The 17,181-nt window shown below is 51.5% G+C and overlaps 5 protein-coding genes across 5 annotated transcripts; 2 read left to right on the forward strand and 3 right to left on the reverse strand.

Annotated features, from left to right (window-relative positions):
- Nucleotides 1-541: 541 nt before the first annotated feature.
- ALTATR162_LOCUS10216 (uncharacterized protein) lies at nucleotides 542-1,308 on the forward strand (the record flags this gene model as incomplete). The annotated part of the gene is made up of 4 exons (XM_043317852.1): nucleotides 542-546; nucleotides 596-601; nucleotides 658-757; nucleotides 814-1,308. The coding sequence occupies 4 exons, from the start codon at nucleotides 542-544 to the stop codon at nucleotides 1,306-1,308; spliced, it is 606 nt and encodes a 201-aa protein (XP_043173787.1).
- Nucleotides 1,309-4,147: 2,839 nt separating this feature from the next.
- On the reverse strand, nucleotides 4,148-6,058 carry ALTATR162_LOCUS10217 (uncharacterized protein; the record flags this gene model as incomplete). Its single annotated transcript, XM_043317853.1, has 3 exons — nucleotides 4,148-4,623; nucleotides 4,712-5,368; nucleotides 5,422-6,058. The coding sequence occupies 3 exons, from the start codon at nucleotides 6,056-6,058 to the stop codon at nucleotides 4,148-4,150; spliced, it is 1,770 nt and encodes a 589-aa protein (XP_043173788.1).
- A 3,613-nt stretch (nucleotides 6,059-9,671) lies between these two features.
- Nucleotides 9,672-12,548, forward strand: ALTATR162_LOCUS10218 (uncharacterized protein; the record flags this gene model as incomplete). Its single annotated transcript, XM_043317854.1, has 1 exon — nucleotides 9,672-12,548. One exon carries the CDS (start codon nucleotides 9,672-9,674, stop codon nucleotides 12,546-12,548), a length of 2,877 nt encoding a protein of 958 aa, XP_043173789.1.
- A 2,075-nt stretch (nucleotides 12,549-14,623) lies between these two features.
- On the reverse strand, nucleotides 14,624-16,512 carry ALTATR162_LOCUS10219 (uncharacterized protein; the record flags this gene model as incomplete). The annotated part of the gene is made up of 2 exons (XM_043317855.1): nucleotides 14,624-16,082; nucleotides 16,130-16,512. 2 exons carry the CDS (start codon nucleotides 16,510-16,512, stop codon nucleotides 14,624-14,626), a joined length of 1,842 nt encoding a protein of 613 aa, XP_043173790.1.
- A 124-nt stretch (nucleotides 16,513-16,636) lies between these two features.
- On the reverse strand, nucleotides 16,637-17,088 carry ALTATR162_LOCUS10220 (uncharacterized protein; the record flags this gene model as incomplete). Its single annotated transcript, XM_043317856.1, has 4 exons — nucleotides 16,637-16,642; nucleotides 16,696-16,854; nucleotides 16,905-17,016; nucleotides 17,066-17,088. The coding sequence occupies 4 exons, from the start codon at nucleotides 17,086-17,088 to the stop codon at nucleotides 16,637-16,639; spliced, it is 300 nt and encodes a 99-aa protein (XP_043173791.1).
- Nucleotides 17,089-17,181: the final 93 nt, after the last annotated feature.

Raw genomic sequence — 17,181 nt, forward strand, 5'->3', positions numbered from 1 at the left:
GCGTCCTTTTAAAACCGCGATCGGTGCGAAGCGGAAAAAAAAAGAAGCAACATCCATACATGCATGATTGCAAGTGTACAATGGCAAAAAGAAAATGTGGTGACCTAACCAGGGGTCGAACCTGGAATCTCTTGATATCGAACGAATCGTAGTCAAGCGCCTTGCCATTGGGCCATTAGGCCAATTGTACTGTTTATGACAATTGGACAATTTAATTAATATATAATGTCAAACACCAATGAGCATGTGCAGTGCACACTAGCGATGCGGGGTTGGCGGCCCACGTCAAGTTCAACGTCACTAGCCCCACCATATCTATTCCTCAATTCGACACAACCATTGCAGGCACCAGCGTTCCCCGTCTCAGTCATGGCCGTCAAACAGCAAAGAGGCCGCTCGTTGATTCAAAGTACAAGAGCCATAACCTGAAACTCGCCTATCGAGCAGAGGCTACTTTTGTCGTCCTCGTGTGTGGTATTTCACCATAGGAGACATACTTTCTCAAGCCTTCGTCAACTAGATCAACAAGCCAACAGGAACAATGATGTCAGCAAGCAAGAGCAAAATCTACACTGCGCATTTTGACAGCAATCAGTTTGTAGTCGGCGGTGGCGTCGCAATCTTCCATCTTGCGACAAGTCGCGTGGTGATCTGCAGCTGCGTATATCGAGGACAAAAGGTCTACTTCCTCCCCAAGGGACGACGCGACGCCGGCGAAGAAAGCGGTACGGGTGCTGAACGAGAAGGATACGAAGAGGTGCACCACATCCACATTCCTTTTTAGCAGAATAAGCGTACTGACCTTTCAAATAGTCCGGTTACCGCAACCGCCTTCTGCCTCTACCCACTATCCACCGCCAACCGCAAGCTCACCCACGCATCCATGCTTCACCACAGACCGCGGAGCCAGTTTACATGCAACTTCTTCCTCTCGGCGTCCGGCAATACATAATCTACTGGTACATCGCCGAGACACTTCCTCCTAGCCTCGAAACTCTGCTTGAGACGGAAGCAGGCGCGGCATATAAACCGCCACCAGCGTATCCGCAGACCCTCTCTTTACGGGAAAGGGTAAAGCAAGAGCCTGAGGGGTATGAGCCGAGACACCATGAGAATACAGGGGTGGATGAGCTGGAAGTCACGTATGAAAGTGAGTTAGTGAGTGTGGAGGAAGCGGTGGAAAGGTTGGGGAGGGAAGGTAGTATGGGTAGGATCATGGCGGATGTGGTTAAGAAAGGGTGGGAGGGGATTCAAAGGAGGTTTGGGATGGAAAATGCTGCTACACACGAGAGTCCCGAGGCAGTTTAACAGCGTACGGTTGAAGATGTTCGGCACTAGATATCAATTCTCTTGAGAGATTTGCTCACATTCACTAGCTGGCTACAATGATAGACTCACAAGCGCAGTCATGGATTCCGTTCACACTTCCACGAGACCACAACGAGCGAGCCATTTACTCATTCACAGCCTGCTGTATCGATGTCGCAGACCAGGTGAGATGTCTGGCATCATGAACTACGCCAACCAGAATCGCCTTTGACTATAAGGTCATTCCATGATTTCGCTAGCACTAGGCCTCACGGCCACATATACCACGTGTCTTCGCTACCAACATACGTATCCTGTTACCTAGGGCTACTACCCTTCGCCTAAGCACAGCAATATACCTAGCCCCACAAACTTCTGCGCTCGTTATCAGCAATAAATGAAGCAGCCCCACCGTGGACACGCGAAAACCCGTTTACGAAAATTGTGGTAGCGAGACTAGCAACGGAGGATTCCTGATCCAGGTAGCGAACCTGCTTGTGCCGGCTGTTATATATTACATTCCCCAACCGTGCGCTCGTATACGAAAACTCGCCTACCGCGGGTGACGCACAGGTGGAGATAGTGGTGTTTTCTTCATTTGCCGTGCGTCGCACATGGGTGAAGGGAGGGGTTTTTTTGGACACCATGTCGAAGGGTGGTAATGAACGTTTATGTGATGCAGGTGCGCAGAGATTCTAGACTTTGCCAGCACCGATTTTTCGGATGAATCAGTTCAAGCGAGAGACACGAACAGCCCGATTCGTCTCTTCGTCCTCGTGGTTAATCCGTCAATATTAGCCTGGAGTCATACGGACGTCAGCGATCACAGGCAGTTGACAAAGACGCAATTAATTATCCGAGGCGCAGCAGCGGGTGTCGCTATTGGACAAAATTCCTATCTGCGCATGTGAGAGCGCGGGAGGTGCACGGATGGGGTATGCGAATATTGCAAATGACCTTGTCCAAGGCTGGTTCTAGATTTTGACTGAGAGAGTCGAATGTGGTCTAGAGGCAAAGGTTGATGGATTGTCGTATGTCTTGAAGCTGCCATGATAGCGGGTCCGTTATAGTGTGACCTCTGCAACGGATAAGCCTGGCTCTCCAATCAGGTTCACACCACCTCTTGTAGGTATGAGTGAGTGGAAATGACGTCCAAATTGAATCCGGTGTGCTAGACGTTGGAAGCCCAGGAATTTACGTATGGGTACTCATGTTCCTGGAGCGATGAACGCCATCGTTCTGCAATCGTAGCCTGAGCCTTTTGGAGGTGCCATCCTTAAAGGCAATGTCGCAGGCCTAGCTGCAATGTCTGTCAGGCGAACGCTAGGTGACAGTGTCACACGCAGATGCCTGCGCAAGGGTTTATCAGAACAAGATGCCGCTTCGGGTCCACCATAACCAGAAATCGGAGGTGCACGAATATCCCAAGACGTATTATATGGTGCTGTGGCTTGGTAGTGGGTTTTGGTGGAAGAACTTGATCGAAGGTGTTCGCCAGGTGGATACCAGTGCAGCTACGACGGCTCAGACTTCAGATCTGTCACCCACGCGACCCTACACGATAGAATTCTTCGACTATCTCGTTGACGAACCAAAGCACTGGTTTCTATGGTGTGGATGTTTGGCTAGGATCGTGTTGGTGAAGTTGTCTCTGCAAATAGGTAAGCCAATGCAGATCAGTGTACGTACTGCATTCTCACGATGTGCATTTACAAGCATGACGTTGAGAAAATCCTGTCCAGACTTGAAGGTGGACGACCATACCCGTATGTTCAGCTGTAAGCCTGCCGTTCAGTTCATGCACCAACTTCAGCCGCCATCTGCTGTTCACGCGCCTCCGGATCTCCTCACATCGTCCGAACTTCGGCAGAGCTGTGGTGACTAGACGACTGCTGTGCAGCATGGAAGCACGCTGTGATCCAGAGCTGTTGACGAACTATGACCACTTGTTGAATGAGGACGAGGCGCTTTGAAACAACCGGACCGTATGAGTTTTAACGCACTAGAGACACATGATTGATAGACCGCAAGCGCCAGGTGCTATAGTATCGAATTGCAACGTCGAATTGGAGTGCATGGAGATGGTGTAGTAAGAAAATTTGAAAACAACTGTTCGTAGTGTGCACTCGCCGTTTCGGCGGCCGCGCGTTCTAGACACCTGCAGTAGTGGCAGTCGGTCCTGGTGGTCATCATGTCGCCACAGGCAAATGTCACGCGATCTCTCCAAGGCGGCGGTATTCTTGCCGTGTTATCGCCGTTCATACGCATGTGGTGTATATGATAGGTCTCTCGATTGCGGCAGGGTGCATAGAACGACACCGCGCTAGCCAGAACGCTAGTTTGATCTGAAGCAGTAGCGTACCGATCACTGTGTGGACAGGGTGCATGTTAGGAAAAAAAACGCTGGAGACCTGAATACGATTCATATCGATCATTATGTCTCAAGTAGCAGAAACACCGGTATACATACACTCAATCAAAGTAGACCTCGCGAACGCCAGATAAGCATCGTCGTGCTTGTGAAAGGACCGTTGTGGTGACGTGATAACATTGATAGTTAGCCATGAGCCGCTCCTGGCTAGGCGCGGCCGACCACATGAATATTTTGTCTTCGTGCCTGCTCCACAGGATAAGATACAAGGAGTGTAAAAGGAGACCAAATCAGGAGATGATGCGGTAAAGAAACGAAATGTAATGTGTACAGCGAAGTAGATGCAAGCATGTCCTCATTAGATCCGACGTTGGTCCTTCCAAATATGATAGATTGCAAGGCTAGAGATGAGTGGACGAGAGGGTATACCGATGTGGCGAGACCAAAGATGAAACAGCAGTGATATGTTTACCACGAGAAAGACTCCTCACGGAAGTCAACATTCCACTGAGACTCGCGGTTGCGGACTGAGCGACGAAGCTCATCCGCCAACCCACCAGTACCGCAAGTGCTGACACAAGCAGCACCGATGCCCTCTTGCATCTCCTGATCGACCAAGGCTTGGACGTTAGGACGACCAGGGAACATCTGAACACTGGAGGATGGCGAGTGAATCTCCTTGGTGCTGCGGGGACGAGTAACGAAGAGCAGGATCTTCAGAATTTCCCGGCGGCGTGGCATGGAGAGGATCTGTGTCATCCATGTACGGATCCATTCCAAGTGTTCGGGCGACTGGATGATCCAGACGAGAGTGAGACGACGAGTGGCAACGGTTCCGTTTGCGTAACCAGCAACGATATCACGAACGTGGGGAACCTGGTGAGTGATACCGATACCAGCAGCCCATAGCATAACCGTGCCATAAGAGCTGAGATCTTCACCGCCTGTAACGTGACGTTAGCGTGGATTTTTTAGATTGGATTAATATATACGATAGTGCAAAGTCTGGGGAAAACAAGCTGCGGTACTCACCATATGGGCCCTCGACATATGCCGAAGTGGAGAATCTGCCGGCAGCGGACAGGTCTGCTTTCTTGAACAGCTTGTCGGTGAAACCGGTTCGTCGTCGAATGATGAAAGACATGCTTGTCTTGTGGTGCTCGAGAATGTCTTGGCGGTTCATGGGGAGACCCTTTTCATCGGCGGCGGAGGCGATGGTCAGGTCTTCTTCCTCCTCGCTCCAAGCGACAGAGAAGGGGTGGTTGGTCCACAATCCGACGGAAGGAATGTACAAGTATGCGTGCTGACCAGGGCGGAACCTCCACGGGCGAGCCATGCGGACAGTCACGCGAAGGGCGTCTCCGGGAAGGACTTCAACGTCACAACCGGTACCACCGTTTCCAACATTGCGCATGACGAGGCGGACGAATCGCCAGGTGCGCTCCATGACCCAGAGAGCAAGTACGCCGTAGAGCATAAACTGTTGCGGCCGCTCCTTGAGATGGACCCACACAGCGCCGAGTGCAATGGCAGCACCGACGATGTGACCGTGCAAGAACACCTCATAGAAGGAGTGACGCACTGGTGATGGGGACTGAATCAGTAGGAACACAAATGCAACAGTTCCAATGAAACCCGTCATGATGAACTCGCTTCCGGTAATAGACGCTTGTACAGCACCCCAGCCCTCTGTACATATGTTAGCCATGCGTTACTGTAATTTCTTCCCTGATTGTACTTACTGGTGTGAACCTTGTTAGCGATCCAGCATACAGTGTGAGCAATTGCCTCGAGAATGACAATACGTCCAAACCAACGGTGAATAAGGTTCATGGTGTCGAAGGAGATGCCGGTGAGCTTGATGATGGGGTTGTTGCGACCAGCAAGGAGGAACAGTGGGATCATGTTGATGACAGCCATGATACCGGAGCGGCTGAGGAGTTCACCAGCACCCGAGGAAAAGGTGCTGTAGTCGATCTTCCAGACACAGAAGCCAATGTTGACAGCGAAGTAGCCAATCAGGAAGAAGCTCTGCAGACGACTGGGCAAGGTTCCAACGCCAATAGCGGAAGAGAGCTTGAACTCGCGGTGATGACGGGTGCGGAACAGGGGCGCATCGAGGCAGTGCTTTTTGAAAGCTGCGTAGATCCGGTTGGGAATGGCGAAGTATCTTTGGGTTTCGTTGTTGAGGCATGTTACAGTACGGATGTAGCGGACAAAGTAGAGGATGACTTGGTAGAGGAAGAAGACGACGACGATGATCCACCAGATGTATCCAAGGTAGTGTTGAACGTCGACGTTTTCTAGACCAGCGGTTGGGTCTTCCTCACCATGGCCCGCACGTTTAGAGAGGCCACTCATGACTTTGGAGAGAGACATTGTCGTGTGAGAGAGCAAGGTGACGAGGAGAAGTCAGCAGTCTTCGTACCGTGGGCGATGCGGTCTAGAAGATGTGCTTTAAGGATCCAGGATGGTAGGGTAGGGTATACCAAGTGGAGATGTGGATATGTAGAGAGTGGACTCTGTCTTGGCCAGCAAACGACAGACGGGGGTAGGTGGGTGGGAAGAAGCACAGCGGCACTTGTTCCAAATCGGTGATGAGAAAGCACCCTAGACGTTCTCTTGGATCGTGGCGATGATGTGGTCGTGCGTAGTGACCGGCTTCACTATGGTAGATTGGGAGGGCTGGGTTCAGGCGCAGGAGCCCAGGGTTGTCGGCAGGCGCAAGGCAGGTTCAGTTGACGTCGCAGGTGGTGTTGACGAAATCCAGATTGGGCGAGTTAATCAAGCAGGGATAAAGCAAACACCCAGCTGATCCAATGTAGCCGTTATGCACGAGGAATTGGCTGCGGTGATAGGGCCTCGAGGGAAAATCGCCAACCAGGGGATATATTGCAAAGAGCCGGTGGGGAAGCGAGAACTGGCACGCGGGAGCGACGAAGAGAAAGTGAATACCAAGGCAAACCGAGGCGGGAAAGAGTGACTGTGGGCTGAACGAGTGTGAAGGTGAAGAGAAGAAGAAGGCTACGCAAGAGCGGGCATGTGGGTAGAAGGGGAGCAATGCTTGGGTTTGATTATCGCGGCCTCTGATGCAGGATTGGAGGGAGTGCCTGACGCTGGTGGCAGGGGTGCAGCCTGTAATAGCCCCGCTCGGCCGCTGTAGCGCAGCCTACCATTCTGGGACCGGGCGATGAAACGGGGGGGGGAGTACCACGCCACACGCGAGCCACTAGGAGACAGCTCGTTTCATTGCTCCGTACAAATCCACTGACTTTCACCACGCCTTGCGTCATCGAGGCCTAGATGCCTCAAAACAACACATGCCGCGCTGAGCTGTGCTTGTGGTTTGCTAGACGGCAGGCGGCATGTAAAACGAGGATCCTTCACCCACTTTTCCTGCAACGAGGGATTGCTTGTCGACGACGGTGCCTTGGCACTCCATTCACCCCCGCCACGCCTGCAACGGCCCTTCACCATCTCTCCGCGACTCCTTCACGCTCTCCGTAGCGCCTCATCTTGGCCTGACATCGCCGTACGGCATGCCTCCCCGCTAGCTCGAGAGACCGCACTTACAGTAGTTCTATCGAGTGTTATGACTCAGTCGACTTGGAGTGGAGACTCCTACTCTTCATCAATCTTCGTCTAACCAAGATACACTACAGTCAGCCAGCGTCGTAGAAACGGCCGCTGACCATCATTGGAGATGAAGCACACTGGCACTTGAGCGAACATTATCTCAAACGCATCCATGTCTGCTGGCATCGTGCCGTGGCTCCCCACGTATTGCATGACTGGCCGTTTCAATTGTCCCGTCTTGCGGACTTCAACCGCATATTTTCACCTATGTCCGGTAACCCAGTCCTTGGTAGCTGTCAATCCACTTCGGGCCGGCTGTCTCAACAACCTTACACCAAATGAAGAACCCTTTGGCCAGATTCCGAGGCAGTTCATCATAAGCCCTGGGTTCGAGCATATAGTTGTTTCTCCACATCCTTCGGGGAAGCTTTGCAGCCTCCGCATTTCTTCTAGCATCATTCGTAGGTACCCCACTGGCGGCTCTAGGGCTTTGCCACAATCTCTGTCTTGTGCAACGTGGTTATTGACATTGAGTACGCATGCCTTGATGCAGTGCCCACGGTAACATCAACCATATCAGCTGTTATCGCAGCATACCTTTGACGATTTCTACAAATTACGCATGCTCAACGCCACGCATCTTAGAGCGGCTGATATGATCCACGGTAAATTCAACGGCGACGCCACAATGCATTCAGTGTACTCAACACGCACGGTTGGAACCTACGGTTGTTCATCTTGACACTTTAGCCTGGTCCTGTCGTGAATCCTACTAGAGCACGCAAGATGCAAAAAGCAAACCCCGTCCGAGTGTGATGGTTCCGAGGATGACTTGACCCGGAACGTTCCACAGTGCAGCCGCTGCAAAATACGAGTCGAAAGCAAATGTTTCTCCACTTGCTGCTGGGGTTGCCGAGAAAGACACGTCTGACAGCTTCATGTTCACTATCGTCGCAGTCAATGGCAGAACCAGGCATGTCAGTACGACCGCTGCAAAACGGTCTGATTGCCGTTGTTTCAAACAGATGACGAAGCCCGTCTAGGCCCCACGATCTCGAAACGTAATCAACGATCCCCAGTACTGCGTTTCAAGGACAGGCACCTTTCATCTTCCTTGACTAAAATGCAAATGCTTCTCACCGTTGCGATTTCTCCACGACTCCTGACATGCGACACGTCTACGCAAGCGCTGAGGTGGACCTAGCTTAAGCGTTCGTAGCTATCGATAGTCACGCGATTCGGAGCAGGCGCTTCGTGTCTGGACTTCCGCAACCCCCATCGCGATCTTGTAGTCTTGGTCAATACGCACAGCCCGGCGACCAGCGTTATTCGTTATTTCTTGTCACTGCTGAACCAGTATTGAGCCGTGTTTTGACCACTTGTGAGATTCGATGCGCGGTTCTTAATTTCCTGGCTTCGTTTTGCTCGCCGCTCATTATTTCGCTTACCGGCCAGTAGGATGAGGTGTCCTGATATGCATGAAATCCTTCCGACGCGGCTCGGTTCCTGGATCGACGAACGCGCGAGTCTGACAGGAACCGTCGCATCTTTCCACGTCCAAAAGCAAACCTCGTTCCTGAAAGGTTCTGATGACGCTCACCGGCACTTGTGGCTTCGGGAAGCGTCCTTTGTGACGTCCAGAGAGATGGAAGTATATGCCATGCTGCTGCGTAAGCTTGTTGCCTTGGGCGTCAGCTGTCGCAAAACACGAGTCTCACTGCTTATTCGTTCCCGGCGCGTAACGAAATCTCATTCCTCATCTTAGTCTCCGGTGACCTAGCAGGATGACACGAGGACACAAGTGGTATCTTACAGCCTTTGATTAGCACACAGTCATTGAACAGACCTCGGGTACATTGTCTGCCCATGAAGGTCAATCTCTATATGGGAGACTTGTCTTACAGAAGACCCCGAGTCCTTGAGACAAGCTCAAATTTCTGAGTAGCTATGTTGATGCAGTCTAGCACTGAGAACCAACTCCACTCACCTTGATGAAGCCACGTCAATTCTAGATGGCTACATACTATGTAATGAGCATGGGCAGAGATGAATCGCTACACACCACTAGAATGCAACGATAGCGACTTCTCTCGAGATGTGCGTATTAGCAATAAACAGGTCCATCGTGTAATTCATCTTGTCAGCAATTCATGACTAAAGTCGTGTAGTCGTGTTGCAGGGAAGTATCATTCGGAGCACTGAGAATGCTGCGATGTTGTTCTTGCGTGAGTGAAAGTAGCACCTTTCGACGCGGAGACAACAACGCGTGCTGGCTCTTAACGCCGACTGCCGATGTTGCCCAAACAAACAAACATCAACACAACAAACATGCACATATAGCATTAACATAACGTATCACGGCTAAAATTACCCGCGGACATTGCTCCTGCATGCATTAGACGATATATTCATCGCGATGTCGACCGACGACACGCTGCCATGGACGACTTCCAGGTGCAATCGCCTGCTGCGACCGCTTTCATCCAAACTCGCGAAGCTGCGCAAAGAGCTTGAGCGACCACGTACCGTAAGCACCGAAGCACGCAATGCATCCTCTGCCTTTGCGACCAAAGGCTCCCCACAAAAGACGACCAACTTCACCCGACCCGCGAACAAGCCACGGGGCTTCGAGAAAGCGAGAGATCCGGACTGGCGACCAGGCGCGAAACCAGGGGCAGGCAAGAAGACAACATACGGAGGCCGAGGTCGGGGGAAGGCACAGGTTCTGCAGAAGAGCGGCTCCAACACTGGCAATGTGACTACTTCGCGGCCAGGCGAGATCGCCTTTACGCCTCTGATCTCGAGGATGGGTGGGCACCTGTATAGCAGCCCACAGATGCCAATCTCGCCACTACGAAAGTACTCAAAGGTCAAAGGCCCTCTTCTGGCTCCTCTGAATCCACCTGCCATACATGTGCCTAGTGAGATCCGCAAACTCACACAAGGACTATCCGAAGCGTATGCGAACATCCTACAATCAACTACAACGAGTGGCCAAGCCAAGTGGAAGGGCACAAGGTCGCTCATGGGCGCTTGCTTGAGAAAGTTGCCAGCGTACATTGAGTTGGAGGAGCACTTTGCGAAGCTAGACCTGCTCGAGGAAGACGGGGAAGAGAAGGGCTGGGATATCGCGAACGAGATATACGAACATTTGGAGACACGGTTCGAACACGAGCATGGTCAGGGCTGGCGTCCTTTCAAATGTGTTGTCCGAGCGCATGCCACGACGTTGATATGCGACGCTATCACAGATGAGGTTCTTGCTCTGGACAACGCGCTGATCCTTGTCACGCATTGCTTGAACGCTTCTGCATGGGATGAAGCAGAGAGATTGTTACTAGCATATGCTCCCCTCACAGAGCCCTTATCAATACCTATCAATACGCGGGCGGATCTGTTCGATCATCAAAGATCACTCTATCTCTATTCAGTTAATAACTTTGTTCGCCATACGGGGCGTTATCGCTTGCTCTACGATCTTCTAGAACACATGGTTGCGCTCGAACTTCTGCCTCTCGAGTGGCTTGCGACTGACTCTATGCGCCCGGTGTGGGATCGACTTGTTCGAACGATAACCGAAAATGACCATCGGACGCTCCGAAGCGCTTACCAATTCTTTGAGACGGTCACAATCGCAAGCATGGGGCTACCAGATGCGCGACTATTGGAAGACGAAGTATCTGGCTCCATATCACGGCGATTCGTACTATCTTCTCGAAAGCAGCTTCGACATGCGCTTGATACTACCTTTTCGAGTCTGCTCACAGTGCTGTGTAGTATTGCATTGGTCAACAGCAACCGCGATGATACTGCAGGGCAAGATATCGTACGGCGAATAACATGGGTACTAGATGCAGTTGTCATAACTATATCTACCCGTGAAGACATTCAGGATGAGCTTAGGCTCCTTGGAGCGGACACAGATGATGTTCAAGTTATGGCTCAGCGAGCTATCTGGATAAATTTTGCATCATTTTTGGTACACCTTGAAGGTCGCGAATACTCAGGGATATTATGGCTCAGTTCCTCCACGTCCATCAAACTGGTTGATTGGGTAACCGCCCAGTATTCATCGAACAATATCAACCTTGCATCGATATTCGCAACTCTGCCATCTTTAATCTCATCCACCGCACGCGGAACGGGGCGTATATGGAAGGATGATGGCTTTGACCAACTACAGCGATTTACCACAGCACTGGTGGCGAGCTCTGGTTGGAGACTACCCCACAGACTATGGACGCTAAAGCGATTGGCCTTGGAATCAGCGAGAGAGTTTGCTCATGGCACTGGTGATGCTGAGCATATGACCTACGTACGTAATATCGAGGAGACAATGCAGACCGAAGGTCGCCTAGTGATTATGCAATCACCACAAAAGAACGAATCGCCTGATACCAGTAGTGGCTTTAGATGGGAGGAGGGCATCGGTGAATGGGTCACTTGCACGCCGTTTATCAGGCAGAACATCAATTGCTCGGCAAGAAAGCCAGTTCGAGCGCTGGAACTCCTACCAACCCCTGTGCAGTCAGAAGACGATAAGACAGAAGCATCTGATATTGACGATGGTCTTCCAGTTAGTATACCAGGCACGCCGATGTGGGAAGCCGCAGTCTTGGACTACGACGACAACCAAGTCCCACAGTCATCGCCTATCAAGAAGCGATCGCGGACCTCCACGTCTTCGCTCGGGAAACGAACTCGCGCGCCATCACCAAAGGTCGTCATACCTACGAAACGGACACATATAACGCCTCCGGATACTCCACCGTTCACGTACTACTCTGAGCTCCCTGAAGAGAAGCAAGACGATTCGAGGCGATTCAGGCGCCCACGACAGGAGTCGAGAGCATCTACCTTTCGATCACACACACTACGCTCCAGGGCCTCACTCGAGAATGGACTGCGCGACCTTAAGAGACCCGTCTATGTGGAGCCAACGCTTGAGGTGAACGATAGCGACGCTGAAATTTCCAGCACCTCGCAAGACGATTCGGACGACTCATCTGTGTCGGTGGAGGATGTACGCCCTAAGGTTGTTCAAACCAGAGCCCTCCCATCGAAGCGAACCCGCACACATCGCTCCCACTCGATCACCCCTATAGATCACGACGACGATGACAGTGACGAAGACGACGAGCTCGGTAAGACGCCAGCTCGTCCTCACCCTCGACCGCGCAAACGAACAAGCGTACGTCAGGCTATGCAACCACACAAGCAGTGGTGGAAGACAAGCCAGGGCATAGTAGCAGATAGTGATGGCGGCAGTGAAGACGAGTTGAGCTTCTGTTAGGCGTGGAATCCTCACTCACTTCTTAGCTTCGAGGCATGCGGCGTTCAGATGCCGTTACATCGAACTTTTGTGCTTGTCTAACATTGAATTGTTTGTAGTGTTTATAGTGATACCCATGTCGTTGCGTTACGTCTTTTTTTATACTTAAGACATACATGTCCATTTCTGGAACAACAAGTTCTTGTACATTTGCGAAGCCCGTGACCTATGATCCAATTCTTCTGATGAATCCTCCACGCATGCGTTGAAGCAAGCCATGACATGGCATCAATTTCGGAATGTGGTAAATTGCTCACATGCTCAGAGATAGAGTCCTACGTCAGCACTACAGGAATACACTCAGACCAATCAAGGACGAGGCATGCAACCAACACCCTTTGGTCTCACAGAAAAGCCTACGTATCCCGTATATCTACGATGATGCTCTCCAACAGAATTATACAAAATAAATGCATCATTCCACACCATACTAAACAACCTCGTCCACAGTGTCTATCAAACTCACCACCAGCTTCCCCTTATCTTGTTCTTCTACAGAAGAAGAAGAAGAAGAAGAAGAAGAAGAAGAAGAAGAAGAAGAAGAAGAAGTTGCGTGAAGAATGTTTTACTCTACCAGCTTCCAGCTTCCTTCCTTCTTTCCTTCCACTCAATTACACCCCACTGCATCGTTCCTCCACGCGCCCAAATCCAATCAGAAGTGTGGGGCGCAGGTGTACTGCATAACCTTCTCAAATCCTCTCCTCTTGGCAATTTACGTGCTTCGCATGTGATGGAGGGAAACGTCACAACAGGCGCCGCGTAAAGCGACGAGGATCAAGTTGTATGGAGGGAAGGGTGTAGGGCAAACTCGGGGCAAAAACGTATAGCTGGGATCGATGCTAAGGGAAAAGCTGGAGAAGCGAACAGTCTTGCGTGAGGTTACTCAGGTGTCAGACTGGTCATATTGTTGTCATCACAGATTAGCATCGTTACTCGTCGCGTGAGCATCACGGTACGTATGCATGCATATGGGTTGGGTAGATTCTGCCAAAGCCATGTGTTTTCATTGTGTACTCATATCTGCATCCTGTATTCCAGACCATGCCTTGTTCTTTTTCAATGATAGTGTGATAGTCGATACCGTTACGGTTGCTTGTGTCGTGCTTCAGGGTGAAATCGTTAGGTGTTAAGGACAGGCGTCGAATCGAAAGCCGTCGTGCCGCATGGTGAAGATGGTTGTCAAGAGAATGGATTTCTATACACCGTTTGTTAGTAACAGAATTCGATGCGAGGTATGCAGCTGATGCGCCACAATGGCTGGTCTAGAAGAGGGGTAAAGCAACGTACAGTTGCAGTTGCAAGCTCCCGGCGCGCAGCCGCAGTCGGCGCAAGTGCATCCAGAGTTTCCGCAACCGCCCTTCATTTTGATATGTGTTGGAAGAGGTTGGAAGTTTGGTTATGTAGTTGAAAGAGTGGTGTCGTCTTGTTACTTTGATCGTTTGCTGGAGAGAGAAGCAGCTGGAGGGGCAGAAGCGGGGCAGGCCTTTTATATCCCAGGGCTCGGTGACATACCACTTCCGGAACGAAAGATGCGACACCGATAGCCGCACTTGCCAATAGATCGTACGCTATGGCACGGGCGCTTTTCCCTGTCTGCTATTTAGGCGGGTCATCGGCGAATCATGGGAAGAAGATAATGTAGGTAGTGGCTGTGGTGGCGAATCGAGCGGCTGGATAAGGTGTTGGCGCAAGTATGTAACCTGATTTGAGCAAGTTATGTGGGAGCTAGTGTGTGAGCTTGCCGGGTGGGGCGTGGGCGGTGCATGTGCCACCGGCTTGTGTGAACACGCTGTAGATATCCTGGGACATTGGGATTCGACGTCATTGCGCTATTGTAGTCTTGCGTACTGTCTTTTATGCCGGCGAGGATGTTGCGTTATGTTCCCATGCCTGGCGAAGATCAGACAGGATACAATAGCCGTATTGTTGAAACCCAACATAAGCGGCCAGACATATCATTGGAAACCGAAGCTTTTGCGCAGCCTTCAAGGTTGCCCATGCGGCTGTGGCAGTGGGAATCGATGTCCAGGTTACGTTCAGATCACGCCTCTTCTCCCCATATTGGCAAGATCGATCACCTCCTCTTCTACCTCATTTTCTACGGTGTGCTTCCCCTTCGCGCTTTTGCTACCCTTAGCTCCACCTTTATTGTTGACATTCCCTTTCTTTCCATCCTTGACACTACCCTCATCATCCTCGTCGTCTCCAAACAGGAAGCCTTTGCCCTTCATGCGTCTTTTCTCGTCAGAGGAGAAGGTCGAGTGAGCGGCACCGGAGGCAAAGTTTGAGGAAGCTGAGTCTTCACCGAGCATCCAGGAGAAGTTCGAGGATGTGAGATGCGGACGTGACGGAGGAGATAGAGTTGAGGCAAGCTTCGACGGGGGTGACAACGTGCGGGTGGGCGGTGATGTCGGACGGGAGCTCAGGGGGGTAGGATTCTTGGAAGTAGTCGTTAATGCAGTGGTCGACTGAGATGTTGTGCTCAAGGAGATAGGTGGAACACTAGAGGCTTGCCCCGACGACACCGGAGACTGAGGAGTCGGAGAAGCCAAACTGATGGCGGCTTGTGCAGTCGAAACTTGTTCCGTTGCTTCGTCGATGGGAAGTGGTAATGAAGAATCATCGAGATACACTTGTACAAACTGCACTTTTGCAATCGCAAGGCTGAGGGCTTCCATTGCCTCCTTCCCCTTTTCGTCATTTTCTTTTGCCTTTTGCGCCTCGTCACGCTCCCTGTGGTATTCCCATAAGTCGCCAACAGCAACTGCCAACATTTTGGCTAAGCTCTTGTTCCTGCGATCCAGCTCTTCTATCTTCTTGAAGGTGTTTGCTGAATGTACCCTTTCAAGGGTTGGCCGTCCGTTAGCAGCGGGTGTACCTAGTTGACCAGGCTTCCGGAACTCTCTCCCTCCAGAGCGCGGTGTCGACTGCCCGGAGTTTGTCGCTGACTGGTAAGCTTCGACGTTCTTCCTCACTTCACCCACTGCATCTCGTAGAGCTTTGCCTACACCCCACTGTGATCCGCGGTCCAGCACGTTTTTCGCAGCACCTTGTATCAGTGCCTCAAAGCCAGCGCCTTGTTGGGTCACAAAACTCCTTGGTGATCCTATGCTGTGCCGCGTTCGGCTAGAGACAAATGAAGGCGACGGTGACGGTTCGCGGGCGTTCGATTTTGACCCAGGTTCAATAACAGGTGCTTGCTTGCCATATCGTGTGATGATCTCTGCGCCACCGAGTGGAGTAAGGTGATCGCGAAGGTACAGCGCGTCCTTGATGAATGTGTATGGGGGTGTAGCTGGCTCAGGATATCTCAGCAGAAGTGCAAAGGCTTCATTTGTGTCAGCTGCCATCAGCTCCCACCGTATGCGCAACAGCATAGCTATTGAAATCATGTCGACGAGCTCTAGCGTAGAGTCTATCGCGAACAGGGCGTCCCACATGTCGAAGACAGCGTCGAGAGAGAACTCACGTCCAAACAGAAGACGTATCCAGCGTCTACTGTGTGTTAGAGGAGTCTAATACACGTGCATGCGATAACTTACAGAAGGAATATCTGAGGCACAATTTCAAGCTTGACCAGGTGAGCATGGAGTTCTGGGTCCACCTGGGGTAAGCTGGCTTCGAATATCCTGGAACTTCGTACAAGCATTGGTGTATCCTTGGTTGTAGAACCGGTTTCAGCTGGCGCGTAGAAGGATTTGGCCGTTTGCATAATGATGGAGAATAGCATGTGCGTGTCGTGCTCAATGTACTCAGAGTCCAGCATCTCGGCTAGAGTGTGATCCATTGCACCAGTGTTCTGGTCGGCCGCGTCTATGGCATCTCTTTCCACAACCCACAGCAAGGGCGCAAGTATCTCGTGCATGCCCTGGCGGTATGCTATGTCGGGATGCATCTTGCACCACACAAACAATATGTCCAACATCATGTTCTGAGTGGCAGGCTGGCGGAAGTATACGTTGTCTGGCATACATCGTTCGATATCTTGGAAGATTTCGGCGCGGAGTTCTTCGTCGGCGCGGAGGGCTATCCATGGTGACTTTCAACGCTTAGTACTTGTCAATAAGCGACATGTCTGATGGCGGTGGCCGGTTGTGGGTGCACACACCTCTGATAGCTCGCTCAATGGGTCGACGGAAGACTCGAATTCATCTGGGTTCTGTATGGCGCGGAGGTAGTGTGACCGCAGAGACTCGTATGTCTTGCGCGAATGGCTGAGGTGGGTAGGCCATGACGAGCGGTCAAGCGTCTTGAAGACGAGGAAGATCTAGTCTTGCCGTGAGCGATGGAGGGGAAGAGGGGCACGTCGGATTGCACCTTCCAACAAACGGACCGGAGTCCTGCGGTGATCTGGGGTTCCTTGTGCGCGGACACGTGAATCTTCAGGTCGGTCAGGGAGTGGAAGTCGTCGAGCTGCCGCCAGTGCTTCCTGGGCCACGTTAGAACTGAGACTGGGTACACGTGCAAGCGTCACTCACTCAGCTTCAGATACGGAGCGCATAGTGGGATATTACAAAGAAGAGTGTGAGTACTGTGTCGGCAATTCAAAGCACCCTGTTGGTAGCTTCTGCGCCGTGATGCAATACCTAGCGCG

This window comes from Alternaria atra, assembly GCF_907166805.1.
Source record: "Alternaria atra isolate CS162 genome assembly, contig: 32, whole genome shotgun sequence".
In the NCBI taxonomy this organism is placed as follows: domain Eukaryota; kingdom Fungi; phylum Ascomycota; class Dothideomycetes; order Pleosporales; family Pleosporaceae; genus Alternaria; species Alternaria atra.